This window comes from Dasypus novemcinctus, chromosome 26, assembly GCF_030445035.2.
Source record: "Dasypus novemcinctus isolate mDasNov1 chromosome 26, mDasNov1.1.hap2, whole genome shotgun sequence".
In the NCBI taxonomy this organism is placed as follows: Eukaryota; Metazoa; Chordata; class Mammalia; order Cingulata; family Dasypodidae; genus Dasypus; species Dasypus novemcinctus.
Window position 1 is genome coordinate 1226147 of NC_080698.1, and position 23884 is coordinate 1250030.

General features: G+C 51.9%; 1 protein-coding gene across 6 annotated transcripts in view; it reads left to right on the forward strand.

Moving 5' to 3' along the window:
• MOBP (myelin associated oligodendrocyte basic protein) overlaps positions 1-23884 on the forward strand; it is a 51603-nt gene that overhangs the window by 22054 nt on the left and 5665 nt on the right. For 5 of the 6 annotated variants that reach the window (XM_071211985.1, XM_058288238.2, XM_058288239.2 and 2 more), the window contains 3 exons: positions 2847-3056; positions 3582-3864; positions 14646-14851. In XM_071211985.1, coding sequence (XP_071068086.1) covers positions 2851-3056; positions 3582-3834 — 459 coding nt within the window. In that variant the 5' untranslated portion in view covers positions 2847-2850 and the 3' untranslated portion in view covers positions 3835-3864; positions 14646-14851. Of the gene's footprint in view, positions 1-2846; positions 3057-3581; positions 3865-14645; positions 14852-15018; positions 15213-23884 lie in introns of all 6 variants that reach the window. The other variant, XM_071211984.1, reaches the window with a different exon arrangement.

Here is a 23884-nt window from a genome sequence, read left to right on the forward strand (position 1 = left end):
GGAGGTTCCTGGTTCAGATCCCGCTGCCTCCTAAAGAAGACAGTGAGCTGGTGCAGTGGGCAGGTGCAGCAAGCTGACACAAGAAACACAAGAAGGAAAAACATAATGAGACAACAAAGAGGGAGCAGAGGTTCCTAGTGCCTTCTAAGGAAGACATGGAGCTGACGCGTTGGGCAGGTGTGGCGAGATGATGCAGCAAGAGGTGTGGGAAAGAAAAACATAATGAGAGACGCAACACAGCAGGAGTGGTGGTGGCTCAGGGGATTAGGCACCTCCCTCCCACATCAGAGGTCCTGGGTTTGGCTCCTGGTGCCTCCTAAAGAGACAAGGAAGACGAACAGACACAGCAAGTGCAAACAAGGGGGTGGGGAGAAATATGTACAAAGAAATCTTTAAAAAGAAAGGAATGATTTTCCAACTATATAAATTGGACGTATGTTAGGGATAGCCTCATTTTTAAAATTACTATGCATTTCCATGTAAATATTCCCAAAGGAAAAAATGTTCAAATATTTTATAGGTGGTTACCTGTGGGATAAGAATGTGGGGATTTTATTATTTTGTTCATCCAAGTTTTCCAAGTCCTCAGTGGTGCATGCGATATGAAGCCTCCTGAAGGACTGGGGAGGAGAGGGGCAGCCCGTGGGCCGCTCCCTTCCCGACCCTCTCCAGCTCCGCCTTCCAGGGGCACTGAGCCTGCCGTCCTGGGGAGACCCCGTTCCGCCCGCCACGTCTCCTCCTGGATGAGGCCCCTCTCGGGCTGGGCCTCCAGCTGAGCCTTTTGCGCCCCAGGACGTGGGCCGGGCCCTCTGGGGGGACAAGGCCAGCGGGCCGTGCTCCAGGAGCGCCGGGCACTCTGCGTACTCAGGGCTTTGGCCCTGGCTTGCCTTCCTGGCTCTGCGAACTGGGCGTGCCCCTTAGCTTCTCTCCTCTTTGGCTGCTGGTGATAACGCCACATTATAAAAAAGGGCAAATACACCAAGCCACCGCCGTGCGGTAGGTTCTCGAGAAATGCTGGTTCCTTCTCTGTTCTCAGTTACTTGCCTGATGCCACAGCTGACTCGCCGCGAGCACGGTGCGTTGGGAAGGGACGGCTCGTCTGCTGTTCTCGGTTAGCGCGCGGGCTCGGGCTCCCTGAGCTGCAGGGTGGAGTGGCACAGGCGGGATATGCTGACCAGTCAGCCGTGCGCCCCAGCTAGATGCACCTGTGCCAGCAGGGCAGTTAGCGGGCCAGAGCTTTTTCATGTTACTGAGGGATGGCTGTAGCTATTTTTATTTTAAAACTGGATGAATTTTCAGCTGGTCGGCCTAGGAGAATGGCAGAAGTGCCTTCTCCTCTAGGACGGCACACGGCTGATGGTGAGTCCACTCCCGCTGGACGTGGTGGGGCAAGGTGGAGAGTGAGGACAGGGATTTCATGGGTGACGAGGCCGTGCTGTGCAGGGTCTGGCTGGTGGAGGGTCTGAAGATGAGCAGGAACTCAGGGGCAGGAGACTGGGAGATGAAGGCCCTCTGCCTCATGCAGTCATTCCTGGAAATTTGGGGCGAGAGCCCGATTTTCTGAGACTTGGGATGGGTGCCTGAACCCTGAAGAGGGTGACCCCAGGGGGCCCTGTGAAAGGCCTAGTGACTCGGTTTCCACGTGCTGAGCCCCTGAAGAGGTCCCCCCTCGTTCAGGGCATCTGGACTCAATTGCTCCTCAGCCCTTACTTCTGTTTGTAGCAGAAAACGATCACCACCACTACCACCACAACAAAATAAAACTCTCCTTCAATGTAACTTGCTCATTTTTAAAGTACTCACTGTTAAAAACCCAGATCCCACGTCCTGTGTTCCAAGAAACCACCCCTCCCCTAGGTTCTCCGAGAACTTCGCGCATCTCCTGGGGCATCACGCTGTGCTGTTGTTGCACGTGCCCTTCGGTGTCACCAGCTTGGCCTGAGCTTGGGAGGGAGCGGCGTCCTCAGCGTGCGGTGTGGGCCCGTGGCCTGCTGTGGATCTGACTCTTGTGGAGTGACGGTCACTTGGCCCCCATGTGGTCCAGGGTCTTGGAATGCTGGAGAAGCTTCTTTGCGTTTGTGACCTTCCTAGAAGTTGTAGTGATTAAGTTTTGTTACCCTCACTTTGGAATTTTTTTCAAGCCTCAAATTTCTCTTTAATCACTTCATTTTCCTTCTCTTCCTCTTTTTTCTTCTCATTGAAGGTATAACTTACAGCAAAAAGCACACAAAAATTAAGTGTACAGCTCATGGAAAATGTACATTCATATACACCTGTGCAATCACTTCTCAGATCAAAATCTAGAATGTTCCACCCCCGCATGTGATCCACCATGACTTTGTTGATTTCTGTCACTGTGGATTAGCTTTTGTCTGTCTTGAACTTGGTATAAACTGACCACACTGCGTAGACTCTTCTATGTCTGGATTCTTTTATTCCACGTTGGGTTATACACATCAGAGTGTTGATTCGTGTATCAGCAGTTTGTTCTTTTCCATCGCTGTGCAGCGTTTTATTGTATGAGTGATTATGGTTTTCATAGTAACCTACTCTTTGCTTTTTAGAGAAAAGGGCCTTCCTAAATGTAGACTATCATTTTGCCAAGCCTATGTTCAGCTTTAAAAGTCTCCCTATCCTAATTAGTTCTCTGAAACATGGGGAGAGCCCATTTCCCCCCCCCCCCCCCCCCCGCTCCCTCAGAAAATGTGGTTTAAAACGAGTAAATAACAGTAAAACGAGCGACCCTCGGGGTAGCGCTTCTCCAGGCTTCCGGGGCGGCGGGCGGCGGGCGGAGCCCCGCGAGGGGCCGGCTCACTCTCGCTTCTCTCCGTGTCGCCCGCTTCCAGGGAGATGAGCCAGAAGGCGGTCAAGGAGGGCCCCCGGCTCTCCAAGAACCAGCGGTTCTCCGAGCACTTCAGCATCCGCTGCTGCCCGCCCTTCACCTTCCTCAACTCCAAGCGCGAGCTCGTGGACCGGAAGTACAGCCTGTGCCGCAGCGGCTGCTTCTACCAGCGGCAGGAGGAGGACTGGGTCTGCTGCGCCTGCCAGAAGACCAGGTGGGCGCGCGCCCCCGGCCGGCCGCCCCCCGCGCGTCAGGCCGGCTCTGCGCCCCGCGCCAGGCCGCCCCGCGCCCCCGGCCGGCTCTGCGCCCCGCGCCCCGCGCCAGGCCGCCCCGCCCCCCGCGCCAGGCCGCCCCGCCCCCCGCGCCAGGCCGCCCCGCCCCCCGCGTCAGGCCGCCCCGCCCCCCGCGTCAGGCCGCCCCGCCCCCCGCGTCAGGCCGCCCCGCGCCCCGCGTCAGGCCGCCCCGCCCCCCCGCGTCAGGCCGCCCCGCCCCCCGCGTCAGGCCGCCCCGCCCCCCGCGTCAGGCCGCCCCGCCCCCCGCGTCAGGCCGCCCCCCGCGCCAGGCCGCCCCGTGCCAGGCCGCCCCCCGCGCCAGGCCGCCCCGCGCCCCGCGCCCCCGGCCGGCTCTGCGCCCCGCGCCAGGCCGCCCCGCGGCGCCGGGGGGGGGGGGGGGGTGTGGGCGGGCGGCGTCGGCTCCGGCCCGCCGGGGGCGCCGCCTGCAGCTTCTTTTGGCCCCTCAGAACCAGCCGCCGCGCAGCGTCCCCCCCGAGGCCCAGGCTCCAGCCAGCGGCGCCCCCCGCGGCGGCCAGAGCAGCGGCCAAGCCACGGTCCCCTCCGAGGTCCGAGCGCCAGCCACGCCCCCGCCCGGAGGCCCGCCCGCCGCCAGCCAAGCCGCGCGCCCCTCCGAAGCCCAAGCCCAAGCCGCGCAGCCCCCTCCGAGGCGCCGGCGCCGGCCGCGGCGCGCCCCCCGCCAGGGCGCTTCGCTTCTGGTAGCGCCTCCTCCCCTCCGCCCCCAGCCCTGAGGTTAGTAGCCGCTTCCGGTCTTGCTAACGCAGTGTCCCCGTGGCCTTCCAGCCCCCGAGCCCGCGTGACCCACGCCCCGCGGTGAGCGTGACACGCCCAGTGGCTTCCGCTGTCCTCCTGGACACGAGCGGTGTAAGGCCCCAGGTGGCTAAGTCCGTTGCTTCCTTTGATAGCAGGGCTGGAATTAAGTGGCCGGCTCAGGTTATCAGCTGCAGTGTCGGGGTGGGTAAATACTACCCCAGTTCCTGACACTCAGAGACGGGGTCTCTGAGGGAATACCTGCGTATGTGCGAAGGAGAGATTTGGCCATTTCATCCTTCCCACACTTCATCAGATGTGACCTCAGTGACAAGAGCATCCGTCCATTCAACACCGCTTATTGCACACCTGTGGATTTCCATTTAGCATGATAGGGGAGCGAAGCAGGCAGTGAACAGGACCAAGCAGGAGAAGAGTCGGTCCCTTGGTAGAGTGCAAATACTCGAGTATTTTCAGAATTGATATGCACATTGGGCCATGGGGTCCTTGAGCAGAGAGTTACTGGCTCTGCCCATAGGAGTTTGGGGCTTCCCTGAGGAGGCCAGTCTAGGACTAGCAGAGAATAAGAGGAAACAATAGCCAGCTTGCAGACTCAGGGAGGTATGCATTCATTTGCTCCAGCTTAGGCAGACCAACTTTTTAATCCATTTAATATTTGAAAATGGATCTGCCTTGTAAGTTAGTAGTGGATGTTATTTGTATTTGAGATTCTCACTACCACCTGTCTTGCACATTATTGTGTGTATGTGTCATGTCACAAGATATTTACAGATTTAGTATGCATAAGAATCAACTGGTAAGATGTCCCTAGAGAATCTGACTCATTGGGTCACAGGTGAAACCTAGGGATCTGCATTTTCAACAAGCACCTCAGCCCCAAGGGGTAGTGGAAGCAAGCGGTACATGGGCTACACTTTGAGGAACACTGATAAATTACCCATATATATAAATAATCCAGATTATCTGTAATATATAGTAAAAAATACGGAAGGTGCCAAATTTATGGTACCAAATGATAAAGCATTTAAGAGTATAAGATCAGGGGAACTTAACTTGTAAAGGAAGTAATAGGATACCAGCCATTAAAACTTTATTTTTTGTCTTTATTCATTTTTTTAATATTACACTAAAAAAATATGTGCTCCCCATATACCTCACTCCACTACTCCCCCCATAGCAACATTCTCCTCCATTATCATGAGACATTCATTGCATTTGGTGAATACATCTCTGAGCATCGCTGCACCTCATGGTCAATGGTCCACATCATAGCCCACACTCTCCCACGTTCCATCCAGTGGGCCATGGGAGGACCTACAATGTCCAGTAATTGTCCCTGCAGCACCACCCAGGACAACTCCAAGTCCCGAAAATGCCTCCACATCTCGTCTCTTCCTCCCATTCCCCACACCCAGCAGCCACCATGGCCACTTTCTCCACACCAATGCCACATTTTCTTCAATTACTAATCACAATAGTTTATGAATAGAATATCAGTAAGTCCACTCTAATCCATTTTCTATTCCTCCATCCTGTGGACCTTGGATTGGTTGTGTCTACTCCACATCTATGTCAAGAGGGGGCTTAGATTCCACATGGATGCTAGATGCAATCCTCCTGCTTTCAGTTGTAGGCACTCTTGGCTCCATGGTGTGGTGGTTGACATTCTTCAACTCCATGTTAGCTGAGTGGGGTAAGTCCAATAAACCAGAGTGTAGGAGCTGAAGTCTGTTGAGGCTCAGGGCCTGGCTATCATATGGTCAGTCCAGAGATTCAGATCCCCTGGGTATATATTAAACCCCAGCACCAACTACAATTCTGGTAAAGTAACAGGAAAGGCTCGTGAAAAGAGATCACATCTGAGTCCAGCTCCATCACACAGAAACACCAACTCCAAAGAAGGGCCAACTGACATGGCACTGAACTCCATCTGCCATGACCATAAAACCTGTGGGTTTCTGTAGCCCTCAGAAGAACCAATACCTGGGGTTGTATCTACTTTATCCGTCTCTGGGACTCTGCTCAGGTGTGCATAAGGGCAACCCCTCTGATAACCTCCCGGCTCTTTTTTAGAGACTCATAGCCATATAAACTCATTTGTCCTTTCCATTTCCCCTTTTAGGTCAAAAAGCATTTCTGACTCCTGTTATTATATGTAGACAGAGATATCTGCTGGCCCGAGTTGACCCTTTTATTCAAGGTCATTTTCTAGTTACATCATCAGCTGGTACTTGGTAGTAATCCCTCAGCGCCAGGGAGGCTCATCCCCAGGAGTCATGTCCCACGCTGGGGGGAAGGCAATGGATTTACATGCTGAGTTTGGCTTCGAGACTGGCCACATCTGAGCAACACGGAGGCTCTCAGGAGGTAACTCTTAAGCACACTGCTGCTCTAGGCCTTGTTCTTATTTCAGGTGCACAGGCTCACAAGCATAGTCATTAGTATCAGGGGCTCATTGTTGGACCTTCATTCTTTTTTGGTCTTTGCTGTTGCACTTGGGGGATTGTTAAAACTTTAATAGGAAGTCATATGCTAAGATTATCTCCCACATCCTGTGTCAAAGTGGCCCAGGTACTTTTGATATGTGGAAGTGGCTAGGAAATGTGCTGAGAAGAGGAAATTAATTACACAAGAGGCACGTCCTCCAAGATGGTAGCTTCAAGCCACTGTCTGCAGGGACTTGAGTGTTGGTGCTCTGGGTGGCTGGAGTTCAGGCAGGACACTGAAAGAAGATGGAAGATTGTAGAAGCAAACTTCAACTTGGCGACAGATTTATCTGGACCCAGGCTGATCTCATTCATCAGCTGGGGTATCCTAGGGGTGGTGTGTTTGACCCCCTCAGTTAACTGATCACAGTGGGTTTTCATTATAATTTAAAGTACACTAAGAGCAATGGAAAGGAATGCAGAACTGGGAGGCTGAAAACAAGAGAAGGAAAGAATATAGTTGATAGGGTAAGGCTCCTCCATAGTGCGTGTGGAGGGTTCAGCCTTTGTCGGTAGCAGGCAAAGTTCCTGGCTGCGCAGAGGCGAGGGCGGCCTCTAATTAAGAAGGGAGGAAAGCAATGCCCTACGGCTGAGAGAGCTGGAGGTTTGAGCAAGCGAGAGGAGGCTTGGAAAACTAGACTGGGACTGAGGCTGGCCAAGCTTAGCTCAGTGTGGCGATACATGAGCCATTTGCTCACAAGGAGTTCACTCTCCAAAGAGGGAGACAGAGAGCCACCTCACAGTCACCGTGGACTTGTCCTGCACACCTGCGGTCTGCTTACACCCACAGCAACTCTGCTTGCTCTTCACCAGGTGCCTCCAGGGCTCTGGCTGCCCCACCTTTACCTTCTCCTTCCGTGGGACTCCTTCTTTCTTCACTTTCCTCCCTCCCCACCATTTAACCGCTCTCACAAACACTCCTTGGCTGTCTGTTTTACCCCTCTGGGGAAACCCCAACCCTGGATGGCCAACACCTGCCTCCAGTGTGTCTGTTTCCAGGCAGCTGAGCATGGCTGGAGGAGAGCACAGAGCAGGGGAACGGGGACTAGCTGTGAGCAGGATTGTGCTCATGCTATCACTAAGCACCTCCCTCCTTTAGGGCGGCCACTGTCCGTTTGCCTGCATTCAGACAGAGGAAGCCCCGTACCTGAAGAGTGTTTGCGTGTATACACACACGTCCCAGGTAGGTCAGGTCTGCTGAGGCACATACACTCACAGTGGAATCCACGCATTTCTGTTTCATAGTTGTATATATACAGGCATGTGCCACCATCAAGAACCAGATGCTTTCATCCCCTGTTCCCTCAGGTTGCCGGTTTCTGTCAACGGTGCCACTCCTCACCCCAGAGCCCCTGGCAACCACTGATAGGTTTTCTGTCCTTATAGTTCTGCCCATTCCAGAATGTCATATAAATGGGGCCAAAAGATATGTAGCCTCTTTAGTCTGGCTTCTTTCACTTAGCATAGTGCATTTGGAACTGAATCATATTATTGTAGGAATCCGTAATTATTCTTTATTGCTGAGAGTATTCCTTCATATGGATGTACCTGAGACAGTGCTGTTCACCAGTTGAAGGGCATTGTTTTTTGCCCCTAGTTTTTGGTGATTATGAATTAAAAGCTACTATAAACTTCCATACGGACACATGCTTTATTTTCCCATGAGTATATAACTATGGTTGGGATCCTGGGACATATATTCAAATTTATAAGAAACTTGAATTGTTTTCCAAAAGTAGTTATACCATTTTGCTGTCCCAACTGGCAATGTAGGATGGTCTTCACACTTGTCAGTACTTGTCATTATCAGCTTTTAAAATTTTATCCCTTATTATCAGGTATATAGTGATTTCTCATTGTAGTTTTACTTTTGACTTTTCCTAATGATTTATGATGTTGAGCATATCTTTATGACTTTATACCATCCATATATCTTCTTTGGTGAAGTGTCTTCAAATACTTTGTACATGCTTTGAATAGGGTTGTTTTCTTATTATTGAGCTTTGAGAGTTCTCTTTTTTTCAATTTTAATTTACCATTGAATATTTTTTAAAAATATAAACCAATTTTTTTCATTTCTTATATTTCTTATATAGATCACACAAAATGTTACGTTAAAAAATATGAGATTCCCATACACCCCACTCCTCTCACATTGACAACTTCTTTCATTAGTGTGGTACATTCATTGCATTTGATGAGTACATTTTGAGCACTGCTACACAGCATGGACCATAGTTTACACGTAGTTTACACTCACTCGCAGTCCATTCAGTGGGTTATGGCAGGATATATAATGTCCTGCATCTGTCCCTGTGGTATCATTCAGGACAACTCCAAGTCCCCAAAATGCCCCAATATCACACCTCTTTTTCCCTCTCCCTGCCTTCAGCAACTCCTCTGGCCACTGTCTCCATATCAATGATACAATTTTTTCCATTGCTAGAGACAATAATTCTATAGTAGAATACCAATAAGTCTATTCTAATCCATATTTTATTCCTCCATCCTGCGGACCCTGGGATGGCAATGCCCACTCCACCTCTAAATTGAGAGGGGACTTAGATCCCACATGGCTGATGGATGGGATTCTCCTGCTTACATTGTAGACTCTCAGTTCCTTGGTGTGGTGGTTGACCATTCTCCCTTTCTTGTTGGCTAACCTGGGAAAGTCCAACAAACTGGAGAGTAGGTGTTGCAACTCTGCTGAGACTCAGGGCCCAGCTGGCTACATTGACTGTCCAGAGATTCAAGTCTCCTAAGCATACATCAACCCAGCACCAACCATAGGTTCAGTAAAAGGGACAGAAGAGGCATGTGTAGAGAAGTCACATCTGAGTCCAACTCCATCACACTCAGGAGCACAAATTCCAAAATAGGGCCCACTGGCAAGGCACTGAACTCTAGAGCCATCTGCCATGACTGTAGAACCTGAGTGTCTCTGTAGCCCTCAGGAGCACCATTATCTGGGGTTGTATCAACTTTGGCTGTCTCTGAGATCCTCTGGTGACCTCCCAGCTCATTTTGAAGTCTCTTAGCCATATAAACTCATTTGTCTTTACCATTCCCCCCTTTTATTCAAGGTCTTTTTCTAGTTGCTTCACTAGCTGGGGCTTGGTAGTAATCCCTCGGTGCCAGGGAGGCTCATCCCCAGGAGTCATGCCCCATGCTGGGGGGAAGGTAATGCATTTATATGCTAATTTAGAGAGTGGCCACATTTGAGCAACATGGAGGCTCTCAAGAGGTACTCCTAGGCACTCTGCAGCTCAAGGCCTAGTTGATATTTCAAGCACTCAGGCTCATAAGCACAGTCATCAGTATCAAGGGACCATCATTGGACCATCCATCTTCGTTGGTCTTTGCCCTTGCACTTGGATTTTTGCTGTTCCACTGGGGAATGTGACAGAGCTCCCCAGGATGGGAGCTCAGCATACCCTCAGTTATCATGTGAAATTCTACCCACTATGTCAATACTCAAACGAACATCTGAACATATCTATATATCCTATATGCATGCCCAAGGCAAACTCCCTCCCATGCATCCCCTATCAATGACACCTTACACCAATGCTCCTCCCTTGCCATAGTTGAACCCCTCTGTGATCCAAACTTCTTAAAAAATGAAGCCTAATATATTGCCAAATTCAATTAATAGAAAAATGAAGTAGTAATGATAAGTTTAAAAATGAGAAATATACATAATAATTTAGAAAAACTAAAAGTAATAAATTGGGATATTAAAAAATGAAAAATATCAATTTTTAAAAAATATTTTGCCTTTCATCACTTTAATAGGTGTTGCCCTGTATGTACAGTGGCAAGGCAATCTCTTCCATTTCTTCCTCCCTGTCTACATCCTTTTTTTTAAATTATTTCTTCAAAAAAGTTTTAGGTCACAGAAAAGTCACATATAGAATATAGGAGGCTCCCATATCCCCAACATCAAACCCTTTTCCCCCTTTCCCAGCAGTGATCTTTTTACATGTGGATGTTACATTTGCTACAATTGACTTACAGATACTGAAACATAGCTACTAACCATGGTTCCATTATGGCTTACATTTTGGTTTACATTTTAGACTGTACACTTTTATAGATTTTGGTGAAATTTAACATGGCCTGTATCCATCATTGCAGGATCATGCAGAACAATTCCATTGCCCCCCAATTACCCCCTCTTCCATCTATTCTATTCCTCTCTTCCCCTCCCCTCATGGCCCATAGTGACAACCAAGCTTCATTGCTTGAAGGACAAGATTCATAGAAACTTGCAACACTGCTGGGGGCTTGACACTCTAGTCTGTCTTCCTTCACTGGGAGCCACCCATGCTCTCAAGAGACACCCTCCCCTCTGTTTGAGAACATCAGGCCTCCCTAGGGTGGGGGTGTAACATCTTCCTGCTCATTATATGCGTCACCTACTGATATAATACACTATGACAAGACGAGCACTCACACACTCCCTAGAAGCCTGTCCAGGTGCACCCTGTGCCAGATGCCCCCCGTCAAACATCTTAAACCAGTAACCCTTCCTTATTATATTTTCTAAAGAGTTTTCTCAACATTATAGTTTCAACCATGTACCCGACAATCTTCTGTGTTCACCTGCCCCCCCCATCTTCCCCTCAATTCCATGGACCATCTGACCTATCCTCCCAACCCTAGCCCCCCTCAAGCCTGCAAAGCCCAACCCAGTAGTATCCCTATGCCCCCCTCTTATCCCTTCACTGCACACCTACTTACCTTTGCTTTATTATCTGGATACCAGTCCTTTATCAAATACACGTTTTGCAAATATATTCTCCCAGTCTGTAGCTTGTCTTTCATTTTCTTATGTGTCCTTGGAAGAACAAACGTTTTAAATTTTGGTGAAGTCCAATTTGTCTTTTTTTTTTTCCATGGCTCATGCTTTTTGTGTTATATTAAGAAATCTTTGCCTAACCCAAGGTCACAAAGATTTTCTCCAATGTTTACTTCTAGAAATTTTAAATTTTAGGTTTCACATTTATGTCTACTCACTTTGAATTAATTTTTTGGTAAACGGTCTGTGGTATAGGTTGAGTTTCATTTTTTTTTTTTTTGCATATGGATATTCAGTTGTCCTAGCACCATTTGTTGAAAAGTCTGTCCTTTCTCCTTTCTCCATTGAATTACCTTTGCATCTTTGTGGAAAAAAAAAATCAGTTGACTGTATATGTGTGGGTTTATGTCAGGATTTTCTATCCTGTTCTAGTAATCTGTATTTCATTCCCCAATACCATACTGTCTTGATTACCATAGCTTTACAGCAAATATATAAATCAGTGTGAATCCTCCAGCAGTGTTTATCTAAAAGGTTGCTTTGGTCTTTCTTTTATTTTCCATATAGAGTATAATAGAGTGTAGAATTAGCATGTCAATTTCTACAATGTATCCTGGTGTGATTTTTATTGGGATTGTGTTGAGTCAATAGATCAATTTGGGGTGAATTGTAACTAATATAGAGTCTTTCAATCCGTGAACTTGGTATATATCTCTCCATTTATTTAGGATTCTTTTTTTTTTTTTTGCTTTCTAGTTTTCAGCATACAGATCTCACACATATTTTGCTTTATACCTAAGCATTTCATGATTCTTGGTGCTATTATAGTGTTCTTTCCAATTTCAATTTCCAATTATTCATTGCTAGTATATAAAATAGAATTGCTTTTTGTGTTTTGGCCTCATATTATGTGATCTAGTTAAACTTATTAGTTCTACTAGTTTTTTTGTAGACTGTGATTTTCTACATTGACTTTTCTGAATAGAGATAGTTTAATTTTTTTCCTTGTTTTTGTATAATTTTTGAACTGCTATTTCACTGAAAACACTTGGTTCTTAAAGAGAGATTTTAACAAGATTAAGTCCTATCAAATTAGCTTTCTGTATAATTAAAAGGCGTTAGAGTCCAAAGTCTTAGACTCAACCAGATCAGGTGTCTGGGGCTGGGTTGTGGTTTCATGCCCTGTGCTTTCTTCAAGTCCTCATTTCAGAATATGGCTCGTCTTCCCTCGTGGCCACTGGTCAATGTGCTTATTGGCTAAAGTTAAACTAGTGAATGGGCATGGACACGTTTTGAATTTAAATAATCATGGAGGCTCTAAATATATTAGAATTATTGTGGTTATTGCCCAAGATCAGCAGGTACCCATGTCACCTTGATGCTCACGAGAGGTATTTCTGAAGCTTTAAGGATTGGATTTACATCACGGACCCAATTCCAGGTCAAATTTAGAGCCCAAGTCCTCTGGGAGGGAGTTACCACCCTCAAGAGCAGTGATGTGGTGACCACCCCCGTGTGGTTCCAAGACGCAGGACACTTTCCTTCCTTAGCGCTATGTGGGCTGAGCTCTTTGTTTCTTCTGCTCTGCTAGGTGGTAGTTTTTCTAATTTTCACGTTCTAAGCTGTGATACAAGATGATGATTGCGACAGTCTGTGTGGGGTCTGACGTTTCTGTCATGGTGACCTGGTGTATTCCTGTTTGGGATTGGTCAGTGGCGTGACGAGTGGGGTGTTGCACAGAGGCATGACACTCCCTCGCGTTTGCAGAACCTTCCTCGCTGTCGGTGGGAGGGGCTTCATGGAGACCTGTGACCTAAGGCCCCTCCCTGGGCCTGCCCGGCACCCCGGCTGCTGCACTTTGTTAGTTCTCTTTTGTTCTTATTTTTATGTTTTCTCCGCTGCTGCATTTGGACAGCAGGTGCCTCGGTTCGTTTACCTCCCACCTCCCTTGCTGAGGGGACCTGAGTCCGGAGCAGGGGCCTCCACCTTACCTTGGTGCTCACGGGGCCTGGCTGGTGTCGGGGACTGAACGAGGTCCATAAACACCCCCTGCAGGGGGCCCGGCACAGAGGAAGGGTCACCTTGGGCATTGGGTCCGAGCCTGAGCTCTGCTGCCTGCTGATTCCCTTTGGTCAAGTCACTTACTCTCTCAAAGCCACATTTCCCCATCTGTAAACGGGGCTCTTACTACTCGTTATTGTGGCTGGATCACACTCAGTTCTCACATAGGCAAATGGACGTTACTACAACTGGTTTTAACGGCTGCACGTGTCATGTAATCTAGCTGCGGCACGGAGCCCCGACTCATGGCCTGTCCTGGTGACCAGGGGTGCAGGCCGTTGCCACGTCTTGGGCGTCTCCGGTGCCCAGCGTGGCTGCCGTGGCCAGTGGGTGGTGAGGTGCTCGTTATCCAGCTGGCTGCAGAGCTGACGCCTGCGTGATGGCCTCACATCAGGGTTCATGTTCACCAAGATTCGCGGGACGTCTCCCGGGCACGGGCCCCTCCTCCGTCGCCAGCGACGCGCTCCCTTGCACAGGCTGCTGTCCACGCCACAAGCATCATCAAGTATGACTAAGGCTTTATTTCCCTGGAGTCCTCAGTCCTGTCTGAAGGGATCCACGTTATTAACCTGATGTGTGATCTGGGATTCTGGGATTTTGGAAAATGCTATTTGAACACCTGAATACAAACTTTATTTCTAATTTTTAAAACCCCTGCAATGAGAAGAAAGCTACAATCTCCATTAGCTTGGCCACTAGTGTAAAAGCATGCCGTACTCTTAGTGCATGCATCTTGGTGTTTTTATTTATATACTTTTGAAATTAAAAACTTTTGATGGTTTTTAAAAAACTTTTACAGGGCCACATTTCAGAAGCAGTGATGAAGAGTTCTGTAATGAAAATAAGTTGGCGTTAGTGCACTATAACCCCTCCCTTGGCTAAGCTTGCAGGCAATGCTTGTCTGAGGCCACAGAATTACACTTTCTTTCCTGGAAGTTGTCTGTCTCCTTCCTTGGGTCTGTTCTCTGCCCGCCACCCCCCTCCCCCATAAGAACACAATAATGTGGTCACAGTTTACAACGCGAGGGCATGGGCTCCGTGTGCGCCTACAGCCGTGTCATTCCATTGAACAGGAGCACTGCTTTCTCTAAGACAGCGTTTTCCTTTCCTTTGTTTTTCTGTGTTTCAAAATTATCTACAACAATGAACCAGGAAGAGCAGTTATTATTATACAGAAAAATGGGATAACTTTCATAGAATATCTTTCCTCAACTCAGGCCAGGAAAATATTATCACATTATTTTGGTCAGAGGCTACTGGGAGTGAGACAGTCAGGCTGGGATTCTGGGCTAGATTTCCCAGGAGGAAGAGAATCCGCAGAGGCGGTCGCAGAGTCAAGGTTGTGCTTAGACACGCTCCTCACGCGGTGCACGTTTTCTTCTCTTGTAAACCAGATTCAAACGAAAGACCAAGCCAGCTGCCAAGAAGAAGTGAGCAGGCGCGTTTCCAGTGAGTGGAGCCCTAGCCCCAGCCCCCCGGCTGCTTGACACCTTTGCTCTCGAACAAGTGACCCGCCTCCGGCTGCGATGCGGGGCCAGCGACCGGCTGACAGCCACTGCCGGTGCCCACCGTCACCCCGGCGCGGGGCCGCCCGCCTCAGGTGAGAGGGCAGCTCTGGGTGCCGTCTGCAGGGCCGGCCCCAGGCCGCTCCCCGGCGCCTGTCCAGGGTGCCCGAAGCCTCGGGTTGCTGACCCTGACCCCAAGCCTCTGCCCCTACTTCCTGTCGCAGACGCAGATGTTTCCTCCCTGCACCTTCTTTCTTTGCAGCACGTTCCTTGTCTAGGTTCCTCTCTTCCTGCGCCGCTGGCTTCCGTGGACTCCTCCGTCAGCTCCCTGGACTCACCTGTAGTCTGTGCGCGGCCAGGGGCCCTCGGGGACAGACACGGGCGGCCCCGCCCTCTGCCAGCCATGGCCACGTGCCTGGCTCAGCAGCCTCCACCCCTAGCCCTGGCCCGGCCCAGGTGAGAGCAAGGGGCCTGGGTGAGAGCAAACCCAAGGCTCCGACGCTTGGCCGCCCGTCCGGAAGGCCCATTTCCAAATTACCTGCTTTTCAGACGGTAATTTCAGGTGGTACACCTGGAGCGGGTCAAGTGGCTCCAGCACGGGCCCTCGACCAGCCCCTCCCGAGTGGCCGTGGAGCCGGGCTGGGTAAGGGACACTCTGTATGGCAGGGGTGCTGTCCTCTCACTCCTCTGCCCCAGGAATGTGGAAAACTGGCCTCAGCACCCAGTCAGGGCTCAGGGAGCTGCTGCTTCCGGATGGCAGCCTCCAAAGCTGGGGGGGTGGGGGGGACGGGGGTCTGGGCCTGTCCTCGGGGCTGACCCTGCCGGCCCCTCCATGGTCTGATGGTGCAGGAGCAGCAGGAGAGGAGCCCGGCTTGGGTGTTACGTGGGGACGAGAGGTGAGCTGAGGGAGGTCAGGCTGGCCGAGGCCCCCCCCACGGCACGGTCTGGACCAGGTGATAAGGGAGGCGGTCGGAGGTGACTTCCGGCCACGGCTCTTGGGTTTGCTCCCACCCCTTGGAGTTTCAGGTCCTGGGAAGGGCTTGGAGTTGGGTGTGGGCTCCCTCTGGCCAGGGCCATCAATAAGCCCTGCCCTTGCACCCACCCCACACGCAGACGCACACCGGGGTGGGCCCTGGTCAAGCCATGAGCTCCTGTGGACTGGGGGTTTGGGGCGCTGAGCTTGGGGGATGTCTACGGGCTCTAACTCTCCTTCCAGGTACCACACTGCAGGGTCCTCCAGTCCCGCTCCACGTCCCCCGGGGCCCTGACCACTCGGCACCCGCGGGGCCTGGCCGTGACGGTGGCCCCCTACAGCCTTTCTTGGCTGCTTCCCCCACTAGGCCTGGAGCTGGGGGTGGAAGGAGAAGGCTGGAGTCACCCCTCTGCTGGGCTCCAGGGGGTCTCCCCAGAAGCCGTCCCTGCTCGCCTTAAGACTGAAGCGTACCGGCTCCTGATTTAGGATTGGAGGGTGAAAGGCGCAGGCAGTAGGCTCCTCCCCACCCCTCCAGCACTGGGTGAGCCTGTGAGGCGCTGGCCGCAGGGTTTTGTGTGGTGCCTCAGCTCAGCTATCTTCTTGGAGACGCTTCCTTTGACCACTCAGTGATGTCTCCACACTCTTTTCCATCGCTTGAGTTTTGTCTGTCTTCGTAGCACTCGTGCCCTCTAGAATTATCTTTTAATTTTCTTGCTTGCTGCTTGGCTCCCATCCCCTCCTCGTGTAAGCTCCACGATTACCATGACCTGTTTACTGCCGCGATGTCCTCAGTGCCAGGCACCAGTGAGAACTCAATAAATACTTGTTCGCTGAATGGACGATTGTTTGTTTTTTTTAAACTAAGAAAAAAAATTTCAAAAGTTGAGATACTTTTGAAAGTAACAAGGAACCGTTGGTGGTCGCTGCAGGGCGATCTCAGTGCGGGGTGAGTGGAGGTGAGGCACAGGAGGTAGTGAGCGTGGACGCGTTCCCTCCCGAGCTCCCGGAAGCGGACTCAGGGGTGGGCAGCGGCTGGAGCTGCCGAGGGCCGATGGGAAGGCGGTGGGTGCACGGAGGAGGAGAGTGATGGAGCCAGCTCCCGAGGTGAGGGACGGGAACGGGCAGGGCGAGGGCTTAGGCCTGGAGCAAGCCTCCCTTGTATCGGAAGAAGAGGGAAGGAGGGAAGTCGAGTGTAGACTGGTGCGTTTGCAGCAGCCTGAGGCAGACCCTGCTGTGGCCCTGGTTTTCTCTGTGAGGTGGAGACGGGGCCTCAGCACCACGGGGCAGGGAGGGTTGGGGCTGAAGGCAGGGGGTCGGTGGAGAGCCTGATAAAGAAACCACTTAAACTTGGGGCTTTGAAGTCTTGTAACTAACCCTTCCTGCAGATGATCGTATATTATATATGAGTGTGTATATATATATATTTATTTACAGTTAAGGCAACATTTTGCCACTGAGTCTTTGCCTACAAATTCATATTTATTTTTTAAGGCCAACATTCAACTCTAAAATCCTCGATCTAGGTGATGTAAGAGTCCAATGGTTTCAGATGGAAGTGGAAGACTCGGGGAGAGAAAGGCATAAATTAATCCTGCCGGGGAATAAAGAATCGCAGGACAGCTTTGACAAGGAGAAGTTGCAGACATCCCATCGGACGCCAGGAGAGCGGCCGTGATCTGACGTGGCCGGCTGAACGTCCGCCGGGCCGTGGCTCTACCAGGGAGACGGAACGGGGGCTGTGGGAAGGCTGGCAAAGGCCCCTTAGCAGCACTGTATCAGGGGCACTCTGACTCCATGCAAGTAGAACAGGTGTCCTTGATGGGCAAAGAGGATTCCGTTCAGCTAAAGTGGGGTGCACAGCTGTAATTTGGAGAGATTTGCACACTCACTCTTTTTTTCACATTGGCATTGCTTATATCTTTTTTGCTTTTTTTAATTAAAAATTTATTGAAGTATATCAGTCATATATGAGCATGTGTAAATAATAAGTGAATTTACAAAACAAACATGCATCTCATCCTACAAGTCTCCCATACACCCCCCTCCCACCACCTTGCTTGACCGAACCGGAGATTGAACCTGGGACCTCGCGTGTGGGAAGCTGACGCTCAACCACTGAGCCACACCAGCTTCCCTAAGTTGGCTTTTTCATTTGTTTTGCTTGTTTGCTTCTGTTTTTCCAGGAGGCACTGGAAACTGACCCTGGGACTTCCCATGTGGGAGGCAGGCACTCAACTGCTTGAGTCACATCTGCTCCCTGCACCTTGCATTGTTGTGCAACATTTGTTACAAACTATGAAAGAGCACCTCAGAATATTACTACTAACTAGAGCCCATGTCCTGCCTTTGGTGCACACTCCCTCTTCTCTTTTGACAAAGGTACACACTAGCTGGACGCTTGGTTAGGGGTGGTGATGAAATAACCTCAACGCAGCATCCACCTATGCCACACTGTTTCATGTCTCTAAGTGGGAGAGGCTGGGCATGGCCACTGAAACGGCGGCCTTGACCTTATCACCACCCGGCTCCCCCCCCCCCCCCCCGAGGTTAGGCTGAGCTTGGTGGAGCCATGGCTTCGTGGAGGCCACGTCACAAGATGAGGGAGTTGGAGCCAGCGGGGGCCAGGCCACACCCCACTTCCACCAAGGCGGCTTGTAGGGTCACGTTGACTTTTAGTTTACTACGACAAGGGGTTCCACTAGGGTGAGAGCCTGATACTCCCCACTTCCACGTCTGAAAGCAAACATTGACAGGATCTTTATGTTAGTGGTTTTGTAAACGGTGGACTGAACCTGAGTGCTTGGCATCCCAGCACACGGGGGCTGAGTGGGTGGCATTGCAGTGGCTGCAGTTTACCTGCTGGCTGGCTTGTCATCAACCAGTTAGGTTTATTAAAATACAGATGAGCAAAAAAGCACACAGTCCTGAAAATCACACATACATTTTTATATTTAGACAAATTTATGTAAAAATATTATATCTACACGGCACTAAATATCCTCTCCTGTTGCATAAACTACATTAACTACATAAACTACATTAATAGAACATAAAATAGGTTTGAGCGGAATGAAGAAAGCAGGAGGCTGTAGTTTAGCAATTTCAATTCATAATAAATTGAATTATCTATCAGATTTGAATCATTCGGCCCAAATAACTTCTTGAAAATAATACCAAGATCTAAAAAAGTGTAAGTCTGATTACCAAAGTACAACTCATCCTGGATTTCGAAGCACATGACCAGCCCTGTGAGTCCACTGATAACCTGACAGTGGGCACCGAGGCCACCCAGAACAGGAGGAGCGGGACAGCCTGGTGGCCTCTTGTCTAGAACCCCAGAGCCACAGAGATTTTGTAGAGAGAACGGTAGATAATTCCAAGTGATTAGGGTCTTTAAACAGCAGGAATGTCTGTTCTTTAGCCAGGATATAAGCACTCCAGGAAGAAAGGGTGGAAAAGTGCCTGGATGCCTGCACGAGCTGGCAGGAGTGTTTCCCGTGACGAGCTGAGGGCAGCTGTCCAGTAGCAACAGAGGTCATTTGCACCAGCCTCCACCAAGCCAGACGTCCGCGCAGAAAGGAGAGAGCCCGCGCCAGTTTTAGAGGCAGAAGTTCCGTGAATCACTAAAGACGCTCTCAGGCCAGGCAAAGCCCCGTGTGGAGCCCTGGCGAATCTCCTTGACTCAGGATGTAATGGAGTTCTCCCCACTGCATTCACTGCCAGGGGGGGCACCCCAAGAGCCATGCTCATCAGTGGGCACAGAGAGACCCCAGACCGGCGTTTAGAGCTTCCCCTGACACAGCGCATGCCCCTCCCTCTCAGGTGGAGCCCATTTGCAACTAATTCACCCCGCCCTCCCACCAGTTGGCTCCCTTGTCTTTTTGCTCGTTGTCTTGCTCATTGTCTGCTTCCTGTTTTTTGCTCATTGCCTGTTTGTTCTCTTTAGGAGGCACCAGGAACTGAACCCAGGACTTCCCATGTGGGAGCAAGGTGCCCAACTTCTTGAGCCACGTCCGCTCCCTGCTCATTTGTTTTTCTTGTTGTCTGCTCATTGTTTATGCTCATCTGCTTGTTGCTTGTTTTTGTCTTCTTTAGGAGGCACCGGGAACTGAAATTGGGACCTCCCTTTGGGAGGTGGGTGCTCAACTGCTTGAGTCACATCCACTCTTCCCTAATTCACTTTTGGCACGCCCCTTGAGAAGGTGGTGGAGATGGCACAGAGGGGAGTGGAGTCCCCCAGCTCTCACAGTGCTGACCAAACACCCAGGACCTCATCCTAATGGGAATCCCTTAGCAGAACCTCCTGGGCTGGAGCTCCTTGTCTCTGACCTCTGGAGAACACCACTTTTTGATGTCCTGCCTGCAGTTTCTGTCTCAGGAGGTCAATGTCGCTTTCCTCCAGGAAGAAATCTATCTTTATCAAGAAGAAAAAGGCTGGTATCCCAGCCTGCTTTTTCTCATCATGATCAAACAGATATTTACATTATCTGTTGTTTTTTTTTAAATTTTTTATATCCCCCTCCCCCTTGTGGCTTTTTAAAATCTTTGCTTGCTGTCTACTCTGTGTCCATTTGCTGTGTGTTCTTCTGTGTCTTTATTTTTTCTTTACCCCCCACCTTTGCAACTTGCTTGTTTTCTGCTCTCTGTGTCCATTCCCTGGGCACTCTTCTGTGTTTTTGCTTGTCTCCCTTTTTTGTTGCATCACCTTGCTGAGTCAGCTCTCCGCGGCGCTTGTGGGGTTGGGCAGCGCTTGGTGGCGCTTGTGGGCTGGATGGTGCTCCATGGCGCTTGGGAGCCGGAGGGTGCTCCGCGGTGCTCACAGGCCGGCAGCTCTCCGCAGCATGTGGGCAAGCCTGCCTTCACCAGGAGGCCCCGGGATGTGAGCCCAGGGCTCCCCATATGGTAGGCGGGAGCCCAACTGATGGAGCCACAGCTGCTTCCCCACATAATCTGTTTTTGCAGTAATTCACCCTCAATTTCTGGACTTCTCAGTGAACATCCCCTCCTCTGGCAGCTCACTTCTTTCTCGTCTGGCCTATGAGCTGTCTTTAACAGAACCTTAGTTTTTTTCTGATGGAAGTCATTAAGGATCTCTACTGCCAGCTGCAAGATTTTGCGTTTATCTTCAACTAGAGCTTTGGCTGCAAGCAGTAAAACAATCACTTTCCAGCTCTTCACTTTTCCTTCCAGCTGATGCCTGGCTGGCACCTCCTTACTTGGCTTGGAATGCAAGTGGCGTCGTCCCCAGCTCCTGGTGTCATCTGCCTCCCCTGGTTTTTCATCTTCTTATGTGGTAATCTGCCAACAACTCATTTTCAAAGCATCCTTCCATTTCCTTCCCTACAGCTTTTATTCTCGGTCTCAAAATTCAAGATGAGCTGCCCCTGCAGCACGGCGCATTTGTTCAGAACTCCAGCTACCGCCTCTCCTAAGCCGCAGCTCCCCGTCTCGGCGATCTGAGGTCTCATCCGACCCGTTCACTGCGCTCAGAAGGGCCCAAGAGGGTGGAGACGGGGGGCGGAAGGCGGGGGCCGGCGCGGGGGCCGGCGCGGGGCGGGGCGGGGGCCGGCGCGGGGCGGGGGCCGCAGCCCCCTCCCCCTCTGCCCCGTCCACTCCTCCCTGACTACTCCACGCGGCCCGGGCCGCGCCCGCGCCCGCCAGCCCCCGCTTCCCGCTGCTCTCTCCCTCACGCTTCGCCGACACGCGCCCTTCTGAGCACGGGATGCCTTCCCACGGTTCAAATCCCCACTCGGTCTTGGCTACGGATGCCCAGCAGAGCCGCGCGCCCCTGCCCCCTGCCCCCTGCCCCCTGCCCCGGCGCTCGGGCCCGGCCCGGCCTCGCCGCTCCCGAGTCTGTCCCGAAACCAGCGCCACCCTGACCCGGCCTCCCACTGCCGGGCGACCCAGGCCAGGCCCTCCGCCCCGGGCTCGCAGCCTCGGCTTCCGCCCACCTCGCGCGGCCTGGGCGCAGGCGCCACCTGCCTGCAGTGCCCGCCGCGGGCAGTTCCTCCCGCTCAGTCGGCTCCTCGCCCGCCTACCCTCGTTTCCCGTCGCGGGCTCCTCACGAAGCCTCGAAAGTCCTGGGCCCGCCTCCCCGGCAGCCTCGCCTTCCCGGGTGCGTGGCCTCAGCGAGCTCCGGGGTCCTGAGGAGGAGCTTGGAGCGGTTAGCGCCAGTGTCGCGGGCGCGCGCGCGTAGGGGCCGTGGGCGCGCGCGTAGGGTCGCGGGCGCGCGCACGCAGGGGGCCGTGGGCGCGCGCAGGGGTCGCGGGCGCGCGCACGCAGGGGGCCGCGGGCGCGCGCAGGGGTCGCGGGCGCGCGCGCAGGGGGCCGCGGGCGCGCGCACGCAGGGGGCCGTGGGCGCGCGCAGGGGTCGCGGGCGCGCGCACGCAGGGGCCGCGGGCGCGCGCAGGGGGCCGCGGGCGCGCGCGCGTGGGGTCGAGGCTCTCCCCGCGTGGCGCTCCTCCGCTGCTCGCGTGGCTGGGGGAGCGAGCCCCTGTCCCTCTGTCCCTGCGCCCCTTGCCCAGCATCCCGTGCGGCTAGGGGGCCCTGGGTGGGCGAGCCCGTGGCCGCCGCACCCTGCAGAGGAGGCTTGGCGGCGCGCGCCAGGTCCTGCCTCCTGACCTGGAAGCTCAGGTGCTGAGAGCGGAGCCGGTCAGCGCACCCTCACCCCACGAGGCTTTTCTCTCCTGGGGCAGCTTTCTTTCCCAACCTTTTGATCGCCCGTGGGACAGACTTGTTTAGAGTAACGTTCTCCAGTGACTCTCACGCAGGAATGCAGCGTGCCAACTGGTGGAGCGGGACGTTGTTTACGGGGGAGTGGGTTTGTGTGGGGTCTCCTTCCTAAATATAAAACTCATTTTGTCTTAAATTCTGAGCCCCTATCTAAACGCTTTTAGGAGACCCCGACCCTTGCTCTCTGTCCATGTCTTTTAGGAACCCTACTTCCATGCGACCCTGGAGCACTAAGCACTTTTGTACTGTGTCAAGAGGTCACAATAAACGTGTCTGCCCCAAGTTCGTGGACCAATCTGCTCATCGCCAGTGTCCCTGGCAATCGGGGACAATGCGTGTTGCCTGAGTAAATAATGAGCACACACAGTGAAAAACCATTTAGAGATTAAGTTAATACGTAAGTAGAGATCTAGAAATGAAAATTCCGAGCAGCAGGTCGAGGGTCCAAACCGTAACTGCAGGTGCCCAAGCTCAACCAACGGCTCCGGAGGGCAGCCGAGTGCAGGCTGCCCGCTCCGGTGCCCGCTCCGGTGCCCACGTGGGACCCGACCTGTGGCCCGTGGCACTTCGGTGCCACGCGGTGGACCTGGGGTGGTCTGGGCCAGCTGCGGGTCAGGGCAGCTCTCCCCAGAGGTGGGAGGTAGCCGTGGCGCCTGCCCCATCCCGGCAGCACCGGTGGTTCGGAGTGTGAGCTCTGGAATCAGACACACCTGCGGTCATACTGCTGTCCGAGTGTTACTGCTTGTGTGACTTTGGACAAATTGACACCCTCTCTACGTTTCATTTTACAGGTGAGGGCAATTAAAGAGGAAGCACCAGTAAGGCAGTTAGCCTAGAGCTGCACACAGAAAACACTCAGGAAAACAAGATGCTCCCTCACCTCACGTTCCAGCTCGGGTCACTGCATTTTTGTGTTATACTTTTTTGCATACTTGCTTCCTGTCTGTCTCCACCACTAGAATGTAAACCCCGTCAGAGCCAGGACCAAGGCCTAATACCCCTATGTTGTCCCTCATTCCTCCAAACTATTTGTCTGGACAGCTGTCGGTTTCTGAAATGTGTGCTAATAGGTCTCAAGCCGCTCCCACCCCCTTTAGGGCTCCTGTCCACCATGTGATTGATTCGGCAGAGTGTGGACTTGGTACTTTCTACACTTCTATGCTGAGCAGACTTTACCTAGAAATGACCCATCTTTAGGATTTCTTTTCTGAAGATACTAATAGTAAGAAAACTAATCAAAATAAATGTCTCATTCTCTTTCTCCAGCTACGTAGTTTCGATGGTTACACAAAAGGTCTCAGATGCTGTAAATCTTGCAGCCAGTTGCCAACCCTTCCTCCTAAAACTTTCAGGTTGATCTTGTCCTCCAGCTCAATCGGTTACACAGGAATTGTGTCTGTGATTTAGAAAAAATGTGACTTAG